Consider the following 18,375-nt stretch of genomic DNA (forward strand, 5'->3'; position numbering starts at 1 on the left):
AAGGTCACAAGACAACAGCTCCTGTGTGCTGTGATGTAAGATCGCTGATTTTGTCTACTTAACACTATAGTGTTGCTGTTACCTCCATCTGTCTGGACATACAGTAAAACATGTGGGAACAAGGTGATACTGAGAAGCACGGAGAGTCATGTGGAGCTGATATGCTTAATCAACAATGAGTGAACTCATTTGAAACTGGTTTGAAATGCACTACAGCTTTAAAGACTTCAATGAACTTTCTAACCTTAGTGAAGAGAGAGTGACTGTTGCCCAGGGCTTTAACACTTCCAGGTACCTGGTTCTGATTGACAAAACAAAACAACATGCCTCTGAGATGAGTCACCTGGACTCCACTCACTCCCTGAACACACCTGTAATGACTGAAGCGTCCTGGTGTATGATTTCTGTGAGTGGAGTCAGTAAAATAAATCAAATTCATAGCTGATCAACTCACTGATCAAATTTCACTCCGGACTCAGCAGGTTCTTGTTTGTGAATTCATTACAACAAAGGCCCCTGAAGAGATTCAACCATTTCCTTCTGTCTGTTGCTGTGGGTCATAAAATTCACAAATGTTCCCTTTAATTTTCATGATGAGACTTTTAACAGGACGTTTTCATTCAGCAACATCAGCCATAAAAGCTGCTGAACGACCTCACACTCCTCTGTTTCCCCTCGTGACTCATATCATCACAGTTTAATGTGTCTCTGCTTGTACGCGCTGGTGTGTTTTCATGAATGAGGTCCAGGGCTCAGGGTTTTTAACAGATGCTGTAGTGCCACCTACAGTCTACACAATGGAAAACAGCTGTGGTGAGAGTCTCTCAGCAGTGTTGAGCTACATGCCATGTAATTTAAAACAAATTAGACATTGCCCCTCAAAAATCTGTGGCAAAAATGCTAAAGTGATTCTTGGCATGTTGCTTTTAAAGCTGCTGTGGTATGTTGTGGTCAAAAACAGTGTTAATCAAGCCAAGATGCAGCTTTTCAGGATGAAAGAAGCAATAACTACTAGAGAAACGATTCTAAATCCAATGCCAGCTGTTTGTTTGTTTGTTTGTTTAAAACAGGTCAATTTCTTCCTGCGGGTTTGCTGATATAAAATATATATGTTACTTATTTAATCATCCTCTAGTATAAATGCAGGGATGTGGAAACATCTTGTGTCCAAACAAAACGCTTGTCACATAATTGTAGCTTTAATAATCCAGTTGACTCGTTGATCCAGAGCCAAGCAGCATCTTCAAACTTTCATTGTGTGATTAAAACTCTGTGTTTGTACAGGACAAGTATCCGTCTATCGTATCTCTTCCTGGAGGCTGTGGGTCAGAGATCATGACCCTGAATCATCCGCAGCTCCCTGGGTAAATATAATCAGCATATACCCACACTGTACACGTGTCTTATTTCATATATATTCCACGAGCTGGTAACTGTAAACACAACACTCATTAAATCCCAATGAATAGAATCTTGTAACAAATACAGTATAAAAGATTTGCGACAACATCTGAATTTTTTAATTTACCAAATGAAACAGGTCATTGTTTATTCTGTGAGGGAAAACTATTAAAGTTATTGTGTTACTGTGTCGATAATGAAAGTTCAGAGTGAGTATTAATATCAGGAATAAAACACAACTGCCATCTGCTGTTGGATGTGATACATCGACAGTTTTGTTAGTCTTTTTTTCAGTTAAAAGGCAGATTTCTGCACTACTTCAGTTTGCTGCTCTGTAGCTTCTGCACTGGTTTCAAGACCTTAAATATTCTGGGGGAAAGGTGACAACACACAAACCTGCCTCTCCTGCAGATAAAGCTGTTTTCTGCTGGACACACGAGTGAAGTGAACTTGACATTTTTACTGTCTGTTTTCCTTCATAGCTGCGTCCTGTTCATTCATTGGTCAGTGGACGTTTCCAGTGAAGGTCGAGTCACTCCGAAAATCAACCTGCTGACAAAGATCCCAGAGAGAGGTGAGATGCTCAGCTACATGGAAACACTGCAGACTGATCCAGTTCAGACCCTCTTACGTGTTTCACACGTGACGTCGCAGCATCACTGAAATAGGTTCAAAGAATTCATTCAATTGTAAGAGTTTACATTCAATTTCCTTGTCAACCAATAACCCATAATTACATTACATTACATGTCATTTAGCAGACGCTTTTATCCAAAGCGACTTACAATGATTCTTTTTTATTGAAAAGGTAAAACTGAAATATCATCTTTGAGATGTGTCTTCACTTTGAATTGTAAAACTTAAATGTACTGCAGGTTTGTTTGTACACTCAGTGAAATCAGGGGTTTGTCAAGAAAAGAAATGTATGAAATTGTTGAACTTTCAAGACAAAACTTACAAATGTGTTGGTTTCTCTATTTATCTGATCGTTTTATGATTATTAAATTCAGCTTTAGACTTAGCAGCAACATATGATTGATTTCACTTATTTATTCATTAAATAAACAGCCAAAGTACTAATTGATTAATGCAGGTTCACTAGTAGATTTTTGAAATTGGGTACAAATAAGTGAAAATGGCTTGTAGACAATGATGTGACATTTATATTAGAGTTATCAATATTTGCCCTTGATGTAAAAGAAAATTGAGCTTTTATGACGGTGATGTTTTTGTTTTTCCTCCATGTCTCTGCAGTGCTGCAGTTGTTTCCCTCTCAGACTGTAGGTGGCGCTGCCAAGTTTTTCCAGAGCCTGCTAAGAATTCTGGGATCTGAAGCTGCCGTGGAGTCTGTCATCAGAGCAATCTGCCCTTCATCAGACCCATAGCTCACATCAGATTCATCATTACGTCCTGGATGTTTATATCTGCAGCTCATCACAACTCTGGGGGTTCAATATTTTATTTTCTACTTTGAATATGTGCAAGTAAGGTAAAGACACAGACAAAGAGAGACCAGGAAACACAAAGCATTGGTTTAGTCTCTTAGAAATCTTTATTCAATAGAAAGAGCACGACTGTGACGGCTGTAACAGCAGAGCTCATTGGTCAAAATCTACAAAAATAAATAATTTAAATACAAAATGCCAAACAGCAGTGATGCCTTTGTATTCTCAAATAGTTCTCTTCTCTCAGCTATTTACACACACACATGCACGCAGTTATCAGGAGTTTGTAGGTACGATCACAGTGCTGTGATGTTTCTGCAGGTAGACACTCAGGTAGCAGGTGGAGGCAGAGACAACCCAGCCAATCAGACGACAGCTCACCTGTCGCAGCTTCACGTCTCTGCGTGGACAGAGGTCTGGACAAAATTTTTATAAATATAATGAAAAGGTTGCTATTTGTGTTTTAGTATCATCATCCCTTTAAATCACTGACAATCATGTGAATCCCCTGGAAGTTGTTTTTAGTGACTCTTCATATCTGGTGAAGACCAGACAACCTTCAACCAAAGTCAAAACACACACAAACGTCTTGTTTTCCATTTAGTTGACTTTGAATTGAAAATGAAACAACACAAGCTCAATGTTATTTTCCAATACTTAATATTTCCACTCATATTCGGCTGTTTTGTGGATTATGAAAAGGGCTTTAAAAAAAAACTTGTTTAGAGTAGAAAAAATATTTTTCTTTAAGAATGCTGGAAAAATCTTTGGTAATGTTGTAAAATACTTCCACAACAACTTAACTCAAACAAGCAGGGTTTTTAAAAGATTGTCAGTGATTAAAATGTTTATCACATGTGGATCATTGACACAACCATGGCAACATAGAAGCTTCTTGCAAAGCTGATTATTTTAATATTTTTTTTTTTTTACTTTATAATTCTTGGCATTTGTCCAAATGATCCTGCAACATTTTAATTTCTTCAATGTAGAGATGTAACGCAGCCCTAGTTTTCTACTTACACTATAGAACAGTTTATAAAGATACAAACTTTATTCGGATATACAAAAAAAATGCCAACTTCACATAAATACATAGGCCTCGAGGCCAAGTCCTGTCCTTAAAGATAAATAAAAGCGTTTGTTGATTAGTGTTTTATTGTTAAAGCACAGTATAATTAACGCTCCACAGTGAACCCTCTCAAATTATAAACATGGGAATTCATCCCACATGAAATAAACGCAGCTCTGCGTCACATGGGCCTTGTGTTTGATCCAATTCAAGTTTCAAAAATCAACCAAAACAGTCATGTTAACATCAAACAGCTGCCATTTAAATGTGTCCAGACCTCAAGTGTCTCACTCAGAGCCCATTCAACTCCCATGAGCCTCTGCTGCCTCCTCATGCTGCCTGTCCATCCTCAGTTTTAACCATTGGAACGATCAGTGGTTGGTTCAGTTCACGACTGTTCACTTTCCAGCCTTTCACTCCTCAAACCCTGAAATGTGGTGGTTACAAGTCAGTCAGTGTCAAAGTGTGACAAAGGTCATTATTTTAAACTTCATAATTTTTTCTACGTCCAAGGCATACATTTGATTGGCATGGAGGTCATGGAGGCTAGAGAGTGGACAATGTAAACACGGGAACTTTAAGTCAAGTGTTACCAGTTCATTAAAAGCCTTCATGAGCGCTTCAGGCAGAAGAGGACGATGAGGTCACAGGTCACATGGTTTCTACCAGACAACTAGAAGAAATTCTGAAAAGACGCAAAAGTCCACAAAAGAAACCCATCAATAAACAATCATTGGCTGATGAAGACAAACTACTATGTTTCACTGTCACCTCTAGGTGACATCACCGTCCTCAGAAACCCAACAAGTGCTCTTGAAATGATCAAATCTTTGAGCTTCTGTTCAGATCATCAGGAATTCAAGGTCACGAGAGTTCAAGGCTGCGTCTACAACAAAACCCAAATCTGGTGTGATGCCATTCTACGCAGATCGTCTCATATCTCAGCTGTGAACGCAGCCTGTAACAAAGTGAGTTTCACCAACACACAAACACTAACACACACCAGCATCCTCTGTCCTCCACTCCTACCAGAACATTTAGGCACGTTGACAAACACACAACAAGCCACTTATGGCACAACACCAGCAGCAGAGCAGCAGCAGCAGCATTAAGCTGATGACGACAGCACTACGATTCCCAGCAACCCTTGCTCATGTTATTCCTCTGCTTCACTCTGCTCTACAAGCATACAGTCACATTAGTATTCAGTTCAAAAATAATAATTTCATCATTATTAACCCTTTTTTTTTTAAAGAATAAAAAGGGATGCACTGTTACCGTTACTGGGCAGAGAAATCAGTCTACAGATGAAGGTGATGCAGTTTGTCATCAACTCTGGCCTTGACACAAAGTAAGTTAGAATACTGAACTTTCTTTACCAGGATGGTGAGATTTCAGAGGCCCCAATTAAAAAAAAAAAAATTGTTAAAACATTATTTTAAACTAGGGCTGTCACAATTATTGCAATACAGTGGTTTACATCATGTTATCACGCCCACTGCACGAACACAAAATCAGAAAAAATGTCTGTGGTTCAGTACTGTAACTATATTTTCCTCCACATTTTTTCCAGCTTTTAGTGGTGGTTTTTGTTGTGTGTTGTCAGACAGGTTTGGTTTGCTGGTGGCAACACATGTGCATTCTGCTCAGCTTTGACCGTTTTATAACATTCATCACAGATGACGATAACTAGCTTCTTTTGAAATGGTCCATTTTTCTACTCGGTGTAGCTTGTGTTAACTACGATAGCAAACATTTTACAAATTTGTTTGGTAAGAAAAAAAAATATCAGTCCTGTGACAGCCCAAATTTTAACAGTTTAAGAGATGCGTTCAGCTATACTGCATTTTGTGGAGTGGAGTGTCTAAAACACAAAGCTGTTGATTACAATTGTGCCACTGATTAAATGGCCTGGGTCTCATCTCTTCAACCTCACCACACAGTGGAGATGCATGGTATTAACAAACTCCATTCACCAGTGTACGTGAAGACAAAATGTAACCAGACTTATTTGATGAGAATAAATGCAAGTTAAACTGACACTTTCAGAACACTTAATTTTCCTCCATTGACCTTTAACACAAGCATGTGACAAGAAAACTCTTAAACCTACCACCACCACCACCAGCAGCAGAAGCGCAGGTGAGTGGTCACTGGTTGCTGCATCACCTCATCTTATTTAGGGCTGCAACTAATGATTAGTTTATATATCAATAAATCAGATTATTTCCACACTTAACAAAATTAATTCTCTTTAGTGTATGAAATATTTTAAAACAAAGTTTACAATTTCTCCATGCCTGCAGAAATGTCTTCTGCTTCGTCTGAACAATTGTTCAAAACCGTTCTATTCAATTATCTGACAATTTAAGAGCAGGAGAACAGGTCTCACTGATCAGCTGTGACGGGTTGAACTGAAAACCTATGACATCAAATAAAAGCAAAGAATTATGAGTCTGACAAACCCATAAATCAGCTGAGGCTGTTTGGCAATAAGATCCACCATGTTTGCTTCACTCTTCTGTGACTGTCGCCATGGTAACTAGTGCTTCTGTTAACTTCCTGATGCTGAAGTGGACAAAATGTGGCCCACTCGCCAACATTCAGGAAATGACATCATATGTACTTGACAGTTGAACAACTTAAATTTCTCTCCATCACACTTTTTTCTGGGGAATGGGGAGTCAGAGACTGCTTAAAGGAAAGGTTCACAATCCTCAGTTGTCCATATGGACATCAATGCATTGTTTTGCTTGCCTTAATTATCTACACTGTCAATTATCTAGTTTGACAATTCAGCGGTGTGTGTGTGTGTCAAGTCTAACCACATGGATATTGTTGTTTGCACTTTTTTGTACAAAATTCCGTTACGATCACTCCACCACACTTCAGGCTTTCAGTAACGAAAAGGTGGAAATTTATGAAAAAAGAAAAGGTCTCTTCTTTAACCCGTCATTTGTCATTAGACCTGGTGTCCGCCAACATTTATCTAAATTTCCTGTTTAAGTCTTGCAGTGTCAGAGGAGATCTATCAAGAGCTGAATTTTGTACCGAAAAGACTTCGCTTAACACATCAAGCTTTGTTTGTGCAACTGAGAATATCTGAAGTTAATGAAGCTTCAGATAAATTGTGGAATGTGCTTTTTCCACAGATATATTCCTACTTCCTACATCACTCATGTACAATTACGATTGTGAGCCTTCTCTTTAATCTCCCCCTTCTATCACCAAATAAAAGAAACGTTCTTCCTGCAAGTTGTTTGCTAATGTAAATAAAATGTGACAGATCAGAGCGTTGTGATTCACATCCAGATAGAAGAGATGTTGGGCCACAACAACATTTTAAACTGAAAAAACGAGTAACAAAATAATCTGGAAGTCGTTTAAATGTCTGGTGATTTATATGCGACTTCTGGAGATTTTCTTTTTTTTTTTTTTTACTTTTTGCTGAGCAGCAGAGGATGATACCTGTCAACATGAGATGATTGGGGAGGAGAAAGTGCTGCAGTGAATAAACAGCCCTGGTCTGAAGTTTCCAGACCTCTGGAAACAACATGGCATCCCTCCTCTCTCGTTGAGGCATCAGCATGGTGACACTCAGCTTGTGCCTTCACACAGGGTGGAAGAGAAGTGTGCAGTCTTCTCTCTCAGCAGCCATGAAGATGCCCGGCACTGGAGGCAGAGAGCCCTTTGGCACAGCACCACCAGTCCTCAAGTAGCAGGAGACAATGTTCTGGTCCAGCCGCAACTGGCGGGGGATGCTGTCAAATGGCTTTGGATCCAGATCCAAAATGGAGACCAAAGAGGAGAAAGCAGGAGGTCTGGAGAGGAAATCTCTGAGCCATCTCTGACTGGAGACACTGAAGGAGAAAAAAAAGGCTTGTTCAGTGTGTGAAGAATTTTGGAGTGGATGTCTAGCTCCACCTGCTGAATTTCATCATTTATTTCACATCAACCGTAGTACTGCTTTTACCAGCTGAGTCCAACATCAGCATCTTTCAAAAAAAAACATTTTAATGTTTGGTGACACTGGATCTGTTTAGTCAGAGTTATGTTCAAGTAATTAACTCATTCTAAACCTCACCTTTCATCGTCCACCTCTTCCTCAGTGCTGGGCACCAGAGCCACCATGATGGAGCAGTCCTTGGCTGTCATGGCAACACGATACTGATGGACCTAAAGTCAGAACATGTGATTAAGATCCTGGACCTTAGTAAGAAATGATGCCATCTTTGCTGTATGCTCAGTGTGAGAAAGTCTTCAGCTGCTTATGGTTTTATATTAGGACATGTCACATACTTCATTCATATTCAGTCTCTTTCTATTAAACGGTTGCATTTTGTGCTGATAAATTTTCCAATTTTTTTTTATACACAAATAAGAATTAAAATTGGATAATGGAAACAATGACTGTGATTTGTACTGATGATTTAATTTGCAGGAAAACCCACTAACAGTCAGCTGACTCCGTCACAGAAATGTTACAGCTGCAGACTGGACCACAAACAGTTTCCAGCTCTGTGTGACTCAAAGTGACTGGAATATTTGGAAAATGTGAATTCAGTCTAACCTTGGCAACAGCGTACTCCACGGAGCCATCGTCCTCGGTCGGACATTTCTGTAGCTTCTCCAGGAAGGCCTCGTTGTACGGCCCATCCATCTGAAGACGAGTTCTGACACAGACAGGAAGTATGTCAGACCAGATGACTAATGGAATCAGTCTACACTGTTTTTCTCTGGTCCTTGTTAACCCAGTATTACCTCTCCTTAGGGAAATCCTGCAGATGTTGCTCCACTCGACGGTACAAAGGATTAAGTCCTTCAATGTCCAATGTGTCCAACATCTGAGTCTGAAGGATCCTGAACAAAACACTGCTGCTGGGTAAACCCTGAGAGCCTACACACACACACACACACACACACATACACACACACATACACACAGTGCTCAGCCTCATCTGTTTTATCCAGTCTTTTACACAAAGTAATTCTTTAAAAGCAGCTATGGTGTGTGGCCACAGCAGCTAAATCACAGGTGGAAAACTAACGGCTTATTTTGAAATTGTAATCAGTTTTGGGTTGGGTTCATGTTGGCTGGGCATTTTTACTTCATCTGTACTTGTGTATTTACAATCATTTGTACTGCACGTCTGTAATCACGGGGAAAATTAATCAAGCAAATACAGATATTCTCCTCTTCACATATTATACTAAATTTAAGGGTTAGAGTTACAAATTGGTTTAGGTTGGAGTCAGGGTTAGAGTTGTGATGGTTAAGGGGTGTGTGTTCAGCTCCTCCAGTGTTTCAAAACAGAGAATGTTGCCGAGTTATATGCAACATAAAAAATTATTTGTAAACGCTTAGATCAGTTGATGAGATATGGAAGTTGTATAAAGACATTTAAGACTATGTAAAGCAATGAAACATCTCTCTTCTGACGTGTGTTACTCAATTTGAATAAATAACAAAGGAAGTGATTACTTTCCCAATAGATGAATGATTTAAAGAAAAACCTAACAAATTCATTACTTATTGCTGCTTTAATGAGGACAAAAATTGTTGGTTTATGTACATTTACAGGGTGGGGTTTTTGGGCATATTAAATCTTTCTAGACAGTAAACTGTAAAAATAACTAGACAGGAAATCAGAGTGGGAGAGAGGAGTGGTAGGACATGCAGTGAACATACAGCAGAATCTATCATGGACACTGTTTCTGTAGCTTGCACTGTAACTGGTCAGCAACCAGAGCCTGATCCCTGTAGGTTTTGGAAGTTTTTGCATGCAGCAATCTTTCACCTGCAGCTGTAAAGGCCTTCTGGGCCTAATTCATGATTTTTTTTTAATATCAGATTATTCACATAAAACATCACATGCATCTAGTTAATTTGAGTATCTCGCAGCATTTTCATCTTAAAACACTGAATCAGTGGACTCGCCGTGTCAAGAATAAGACAGACTAGTAGAGAGGCAGTTTCTGACCGTGGCGAATCCTCTCTTTGTTGAAAAAACTGGCTTCACAGAAGCTACGGCCTTCTCCACGTCTATCTGTCACTACCCCGCTGTCTCCTCCTCCACCTCTCAGCAGGGCATTCACCAGGACCTAAAACAAGGAAAGAAGCTTGATCACACTGTGCTGGTCACTGTGCTGGTGTGTGCACGCTCAAGTAAAACATTTGTTACAATCTCCCAGTTTAAAGTGTATTATTAGTGTGCGTGCTGAGTGGATTTACCTGGATAAAGTCATTCATTACAGCCTTGCCAGACATGTGACTGTTGATTCTGTTGTTTCCGAACATGAAGTAAGGTCTGAGATGATGCAGAAGGGAATTCAGGTCCGGTGAGTCATCACTGCCCTCCTTACTACTGTAAATACACTGACCGCCCTAAAAACACACACAGACCGCTTTAAATATGGCTGTACAGTGTCCGCATCACGTTGTGCCAATATTGATGTATTTGGCTGTGGGTTTTCATGCATTACAAACATTCAAAAGGTGAATTTTTCCACAATATATACTGAGCCAAATCTGACTGGTTCCATCTGCATCAACTTGAGTGATCAAACAGAGACAGAGGAGTGAAGATAATGTAGAGAAAACAGGCATTTTTCCTAGTACCACACTATGGCAAAAATATGTATCATCGTCCCATATGGACATCGTGAGTCTTTTGGTTCCCAAAGTCTTTCACTTTCCTCTTTCGAGAAGGCATGGATGCAGGCCGGATGTGATTACGGCTCCATCTGCTGGACAACTTGTTATTTACTTTAAAATGTCTGGTGACAATTATTGGATGGATTACCAAATATTGTGGATACTGTACTGTAGATTTGCACTGTGTGGTAATGTTAAACAAAGTGCATTGATGAAACTACATCAGGATACTTTTTTATGGAAACAATAGTTTTAATGATGCTCCAGGTTAGAGACATTTTTTATAGAATTTACTACATTAGTTCTGTGAAAATTTCTTTCATAACCATGCAAAATTGGTGTTGAAACTGAATTATCTCTAAATGTATCATATCGGGACCATGTGAACCAGAAACAAATTGATTCAGGAAATCCGCAGTAATACCAGCCCTAATTTGTTCTGTCTGTATTGAGGATTCTTTCCTTGAGCCTTCCAATGTGCTGACTCTAGACTGAAAATATGAACATTCTCTTTAAAACAGTAGTTGTAGAGGTTGTGTCTTACCTTAAAAATTTTGAAGTTGTTCTGTGGTTCTTCTATGAGGTGCCTGACAGCAAAGTACATTCTCTGTCTGTTCCTGATCAACAGGCAAGAGAACATTTTGTTTAGCGGCAAAGCAGTGATGTTTATTTCATCACCTGCTGAACCTACACTGTGGTGTAAACAGCTTAGCTGCATTATAATCAAAGATGTTTCTCAGGATATGCAGGTTTACATCCGAGGAAATTACCATACAGCAGGAGAAAAATATTTTAGAAACAAACACTTTAAAAGTCATTTTCAGAATTAGTTTTTTCTTTACCCCATTTGTTTTAATGTTTACGTGAAACACAGTTATTGCACATGTGAGTTCACTTGTCTTAATGCAGCAGTGTTTATGGTAACAATAATCACTGCTGAAATCTTACCCTGAGAACAGGTCCAGAGGACAGTACAGGCTGCGTCTCTTCCATTTTCCACTGGCAACCTGCAGCAAGAGAGAGAGAGAAGGAATGCAAAGGACAATAAAAAAAATCAACATATAATACTGTTCCATGGTTGTTCTGGGGTTAAGTTTTTTTTGGCCCGGCCCAATCCTATTCATTAAATACTATATTTACTTGGCTCCTGATTAAATATGTATCCAACACATCTTATGATTATTCCAGAGTGACGCACCTTCCTCCCTTGCACGCACACACCCATTCCTGGAGGGCATACATCCGTGACAAACTGAATTAATATCCGACGGCTGATATTATCGGTCAACCAGTTTTTGGGATATTAATATAGCTTGTGGCTATTTGCTGCAAATCTATCCCCTATCTTTTTTCACATTTAGTCTGTCCTATGTGATAATAAAGTGCAGAAGTTTTGCCTTTGTTTTTTAAAGATATTAAGAGAAATGTTGAATGAATACACTGCAACCTTTAGACCAACCGGGATGGGGTTAATCAGGTCTGTCACCACCTCTGAGCGGATTAGCTCTGGACATATAATACATTGAGTACAGTTGTTAGATGGCTTTATTATTTTGGGTTATTGTGTAGTTGTGGTTACCTTGTAGTGTTGGTGCATGCAGAAGCGACACACTTTGGTCTTGATGTCTTTGCTGACATGTTTGGAGGATGGCAGGAAACCACACTTGGGCTGAAAACACAACACACACAGTACAACTGTTTTCTGAAACACATGGAAAGGGTCCTTTTAGACTTCTACTTTCTTTTTTTAATTGTGCATGTGTACCTTGATCTCGATGCACAGTGGAGCAGTGTGTGTTGGCTGGTGTAAAACAGGAGATGTTAGGTTGGGCAGACAGAGAGCACAGCCACTGTAGATATCCATCACCTTGTCACAGCGCCACGCTGACACATAAGAACATTTTCAATAAATTTGCTGACAATAGAACAATAAATGCAGTTTTTTTTTGTGACTAAACAATTACAAATGTAATTGCGGGACACTCACCAGATTTCTGAACATATAGAAGAGCCATAAACCAGTTCACTAATTATTCTCCATGCAAACTTTGAAAACCCCTCTTTGATAATCAACTTACGGTCATACTGGACAGTGTTGCCAGAAGAAAACCAAGAAGAGTGACTACAAAGTATGAATATCTAAATACGCAGCCCATGTGGTGCTTTGCCACAGCATCCCCAAGCATCAACGCCATTTATATTTATATTATTTTTACAAAAACAAACTGATGATTTAACATATTTAAATATCAAATGACTCTTACCTGGTCTATGATGCTGAACTTTGATTGACAGCTGTCGTACAAACTCTAGTGGCAGTTTGACCACTTCCTGTAAAGAAATGAGATCAGTGAGTCAAGACGTGTGTGCACATCTGTCTTTGTTTGCGACATCTCCTGTATGTGAAGCATTGTGATCAGCAGATTTTCCATGATCGCTTCACTAAAAATCTGTCTGCATACATCAGACCATAGACAGAACCATGGTGTAATTTGTTTTGTGCTCTCACTTGTGACACACAGACAAATTCAGCCGTTAACTACACCTTTGAGCCAAAAAATAAAACTAAATTTAGACGCCATCTGACTGGGAGAATATTGTTCATGTGCTAAAACCCCCAAGGCTTCAACATGCTACAAAGTTGGTTTATCTGCCAGTTCTGATAAGCTGTGTTCACAGATATGTACATGTGCACAATCATTAAAACTGAATACTTTGAGAAGATCATCATTTCAACATTTTCAGACATTGTATGGACCAAACGATGACTGGAAAAGACAGGTTTTAACAATTGTAATGTTGCACAATTACTATCGTTATTTTTAACATCATTATTAATGCCACATTTTAAAGACCAGGAAAACATCAGGTTTGGCACTGCAACATCTCTGTATTTGGTTTTACTTCAAACTTCAGATTTATAGAATCCTTGAGCATCATCACCACTGATAAAATATCTGCTTTTCTAGGGAATTCACACAGAGCAACACAGAAAAACTGATTAGAAGTGATGAGTTGTCCCACATCAAAAGACCACTGGCGTTAATGCCTAAATTTGTGTATTTGCTTTTATATATTATAACAAATATTGCCTTACCCCACTGTGGATAAACTTCTCTCCGAGAAGACTGCTCATCACATTGGAGCTGAAGTCAACAATGTTCTGGAGCTGCCTGAAGGCTTGCTCTGGTGTCTACAGGAAAAACAGAAAGAAACACAGCTAGACACGTAAACGATTGATTATATTCTGCAGAAAAAGAGCTGCGCATAACTATTTTATTGTCGTTAACAATCAACGGTGCTTAACAAAAAAACTGTAGCCTGTTGTCACTGGAGTCAGACATTTTAGGGAAAGAAAATCATCTTGGGCTCAGCCTTTATCTAATCCCTTATACTTTATTACATCAAACCCAGCTGCTAGAGAGCTAGTTTATTATATGCTTTGAACAAATGTTTTAAGTACATTTGTTATGTTTGTGCTACTTGTTCCACTGGTAACAGGTATGAACCTGATCCTTAATTTTTAGGTACACATCATTTGTGTAAGTGACTTTTTGTGCTTTTGTACATGGATTCTTACGTAACACAGATCTGTGTTGACAGCTGGGTTTAACACTGCCTGTGTGTGCATAGAGGTGCAGTATGGGAACGTCCTGTGCTGGACGAGACTGTCAAATATTTTATTTGGATGTATACAGTGCTGACTTGTAAAACAAATAACTGCAAATGTTTGATGATTTGACAAAGGTGTATTTACTCAATTAGCAGTTTGTGTCAGCTAAAGTGACTTATGGCGCATTTCCACCGTCTCTACTCGCCACGCCACAGCACGATTTAAGTAGCGTTTCCACTAGCATAGTACCTGGTACCAGGTACTATTTTTAGTACCTGCTCAGGCGAGGTCCCTAAAGCGTGCCGAGTAGGTACTATGCGATGATTGGTCAGACTGCCGGCCACTGACTGGCCAGAGTGCCGTCGAAGGAAAAGACGTCGCACACACAAATCAAGCTGAACAGTGCTGAACTGTAGATCACTTAAAACTACTTAACAATCCTAAAAACGTGGGTTAATCTCCAACAACTACAGGGGTCTGGTGTAAAGTCACTAGTCACTCGTTTGTGGCGTATAAAACAAAGTCACCGCAGTTTCACACAGCCGTGCAGTGATGACTCCGCCCACGTTAATTAGGTACTTTTTTTGTAGTGGAGATGCAACCTAATTGTGCCGTGCCGAGGCAAGGGCGAGGCGAGCAGAGCCACTGGAAATACAGCATTAATGTGCTCAGTGTGTTAAGGCATGTGAGGCTCTGCAGTTGATGAAGCATAGATAACAATGGACTGTAGCAAGAGTCATGTGGCATCCTAAGTCAGATGAGAGCCCAAAGGGTGTATTCGAGTGTCGAGAGAAAAACAAACCCCATGTGTTTTGCAGCACACCATGAAGCTACATTTAATAAAGAGCGAAGGAAATGGCAGTTGCCACTACAAAACTTTAAGGTCCAGTGAGTAACGTTTAGGTGGGTTTATTGACAGATATCTACCAATAAGTGAATGGACTTTTCTAGTCTTAATGACCACTCATAGCTGCTTTGCCATTCACACCCAATTAGTGTGTTTGTATAAAATAATTACACTAATTTGGTTTGTTTTTTGTACCCTTAGAATAAGCCTTTTAATTGTATTTTGTAAATGTTCCCATGCTTCTAAAGCAGTCTAAATGGACAATCCAGCCAGAGCTAATGTTTTGGAGTGCAAGTATACTATGCAAACGAAGTAGAACAGTGCCACCCAAATAAACCTGAAGCAAACCAAACAAAGAAGAGGGAGGAAACAGCAGTGAAAGTGGAAAGAGTTGTGAAAGAGTGTTTACATTCTTTCTGGTGTACAAAGGCAACTGTAGTTCCCTCACATGCTTTGGAAAGCGAGGCAAGAGTGGAGGAAACCTCTGTTTGTTGTCAGCAGTCTCACCATTAGATGTCACTAATTCTTACATACTTGACCGTTAACATCCGAGTAGCCAGTACAAATATGCCAAACTTTGTTTTGTTTGAAATGCACACTGCAAAAATAACCCAATCAACAAGTGCACATGTAAACATTATGCATCATGTGTTGGCAACAAAATTTTAGTTTTTTTCTCTGAGCAGTAATATGGCTCAGGCTTTAACATCATACATACTCATATTATTACCTGTGGTGGGTTTTCAGAATCCTCGGCTGGATACTTGAGAAGACGCAGAACTCTAGAAAGCTGCAAGCACAAAAGGGGAAGCCCAGTTAAAAGTTAAGAAAATACTCAGAGTTTTTCCATAGTGCATTTGTAACAGTAAATATCTTCTACAAAGTCAGGAGCAACACAGGGAAAATCTGAAACATTGTTGGCCTGCTAATATTGTATTCAGGTAAAACAGGAAACCAGACAAAATGTTCACATGCAAATGACCTGAACTATGTGGGGATAAACAATTAAAACTTCACTTCCAACCAGTATAACAGAGTAATTAAAAAACAAGTGGGACACAACACATAGAAAATCCAGGAAATTGTTCTGGTTTTATTTTGATTTAACACACTTGTGTTAATTGGACTGAAATAAACACATCCATTCAATTATTTAACTCTGCAAAAAGCAAATGCAGAGTGTGCAAATACACATTACATATGTATAAAATAGTGGCTGAGAACATATTCAAATTTCAGCTCTGGAGTAAAGACCAGACAGTTCCCAGTGTTCTGTTCAGGATTTGTTTAGGTGTGTCTAGTAACAGATGTGTCCAGTATATAGTATGTCATTAAACTGCAACCAAAATAGTGAAAATGTTGCTTCTCTACACATTTGATAAACAAATGATATCAACATGTAGAAATTCAACACTTTTTAGTCACAGGCCACAGTGTCCACTCTTCTTTCTGTTCTTCTCCATTTAATTTCCTGATAAGAAATTTTACATGAAGTGACAAGACATTTTTGCATCAAGTAAGAAATATCTCAGCTAGGGCCACAGCAGAGTAGTGCATAGTACTGTTGCCTCCCAGCAAGAAGGCTGCCGGTATGACCGAGGGCCTCTCTGTGTGGAGTTTGCAAGTTCTCCGTCTGTGTCTTTTCACTAGGTTCTCTGGTTTCTTCCCCCAGTCCAAAAACATGCAGAGGTTAATTGGTCACTCTAAATTGACCGTAAGTGTGAGAGTGAATGGTTGTTTGTCTCTGTATGATGGCCCTGTGATGGGCAGGGAAAAGACAGGTGCAGTTACTATGAGTGAAAGGTAAATGCTGATGTTTATAGATAACTACAGCATTACAGGAGGTATGCTATAGCTCCAGTGCATCATGGAGCAATATTTTAGACAAGCCTGAGAAATCCTGAACAGAAGACAGGAGAGGAAAAATAATTGAACGCACTGACCAATTATAAAAATTGTTACCAATTAAGTACAACATCTAAACAATCAACATGCAAAGAAATCCCGACAGTGTTTGAATTGGTTACAACAACGGTGCTAGTGTGTGACGTGACGCCATACCCTGTTAGGTAATTGATTGCGCAATAATGACATGATTAGACAGGTCCCGTGAGTAAGACTTTCCCACAGCCGGACACAGTTTTTAGGGAGTGGGGTCAGTGAACGCACCACCCTGCCTGAAACCGGGCCAACTTCTGCGAAGCGCGAACACATTAACCTGCATGGACACAACTATTAACTCAGTCTCCTCACTTAATGGGGAAAATCTACTAAGAGCTACATAAGATTACAGTTCACTCATTCTGAATTTCAGTTTAATAACAACCCAGTCAGTCTGCGATTCTGACAAAACATAATGTGCGTGTTATTTAAATGTATATTGACATTTTCTAGACAGTCGTTGTTGCCATATATATGGGGATCATTTCTTCGGACGGGCGAGTTTGAACTCTTAGCTGTAGCTAGCACGTCGGCTAAGGCAAAACACAGGCTAATAACGGCACAGCTAGTAAACAAAATCCTTGTGAGTGACATTTTAGTCTTCAGTCACATTTCCCGAGGGATAAAATTCACAGTTTCAAACGACAGAATCACCAAACTGAAGTTTGTCCTAACGTCAAACAGGCGTCAGGACCGCGGTTATCCTCATAAAATTAGATCAGCTTCGTGTTAGCCTAGCCGGCTCACCTGTACGTGTGACACGACCAGGCTCTTGTTTCCTTCACCGTGATACTTCCAGTCGTCTTCGTCCATTTTGTCCACTTCCATCACGCCGACGATGACAACCGAGCTTTCGTTAAATGGCAAGACAGTCGCTCTCAACAGCTCAGCGTCACACAAGTACTCCAACTGTTCCAGCTAGCTGTAATACAGAGGTACTTGAGCACCGAGTACCTCTGCTGGCTGCCCGGACCCGGATAAGCAAGCCGCCTTTCACAATATTACTTCTGGTTATACATTTAAGAAAATAAAAGCCCAGAGAAGTATACACCAGCATCGACAGTAACTAATGTTGAGATGACGGAGTTGAAATTTCGAGCAAAAAGTAAGTGGGTAACCTAAATAAAAAAAATATATGTTCTCATATTTATTTCAAAACGCAATCCATCGGATTCTGGCTTTTATAATGCAGGTCCCAGCTCTAAAATGCTGGCAGAGTACTGTTGTACTGACCTCGAATGGTTTGAGTGCCATAAACGTGTGCTGCATTCAAAAACAGAACCTTTTTATTAAAGTCTGGGAACCCTAGGTGCCATCATACTGCTTGGCATTTCACAATTAACTTTACTATATAATGTCACTGTAACATGATGTTGCATACGTGTGCTGATGTTTTTAAGC

General features: G+C 39.6%; 2 protein-coding genes across 3 annotated transcripts in view; one reads left to right on the forward strand and one right to left on the reverse strand.

The window, feature by feature from the left end:
• The window catches only part of cenpp (centromere protein P), a 69,161-nt gene extending 66,224 nt beyond the window's left edge, over positions 1 to 2,937 (forward strand). For both annotated transcript variants that reach the window (XM_058631434.1, XM_058631435.1), the window contains exons 7-9: positions 1,285 to 1,364; positions 1,884 to 1,975; positions 2,656 to 2,937. In XM_058631434.1, the coding sequence (XP_058487417.1) occupies positions 1,285 to 1,364; positions 1,884 to 1,975; positions 2,656 to 2,786 (303 nt within the window). In that variant the 3' untranslated portion in view covers positions 2,787 to 2,937. The remainder of the gene's footprint in view (positions 1 to 1,284; positions 1,365 to 1,883; positions 1,976 to 2,655) is intronic.
• ippk (inositol 1,3,4,5,6-pentakisphosphate 2-kinase) lies at positions 2,931 to 17,945 on the reverse strand. Its single transcript, XM_058631432.1, has 14 exons — positions 17,722 to 17,945; positions 15,764 to 15,823; positions 13,671 to 13,766; positions 12,838 to 12,904; positions 12,339 to 12,457; positions 12,153 to 12,242; positions 11,522 to 11,580; positions 11,118 to 11,190; positions 10,151 to 10,303; positions 9,900 to 10,020; positions 8,680 to 8,815; positions 8,489 to 8,591; positions 8,003 to 8,094; positions 2,931 to 7,778 (listed from the first exon to the last, which is right to left on the reverse strand). The coding sequence occupies exons 1-14, from the start codon at positions 17,800 to 17,802 to the stop codon at positions 7,529 to 7,531; spliced, it is 1,500 nt and encodes a 499-aa protein (XP_058487415.1). The 5' UTR covers positions 17,803 to 17,945; the 3' UTR covers positions 2,931 to 7,528.
• Between the last annotated feature and the right edge of the window lie 430 nt (positions 17,946 to 18,375).

The sequence above is a fragment of the Solea solea genome, chromosome 6 (genome assembly GCF_958295425.1).
Source record: "Solea solea chromosome 6, fSolSol10.1, whole genome shotgun sequence".
NCBI lineage: Eukaryota > Metazoa > Chordata > Actinopteri > Pleuronectiformes > Soleidae > Solea > Solea solea.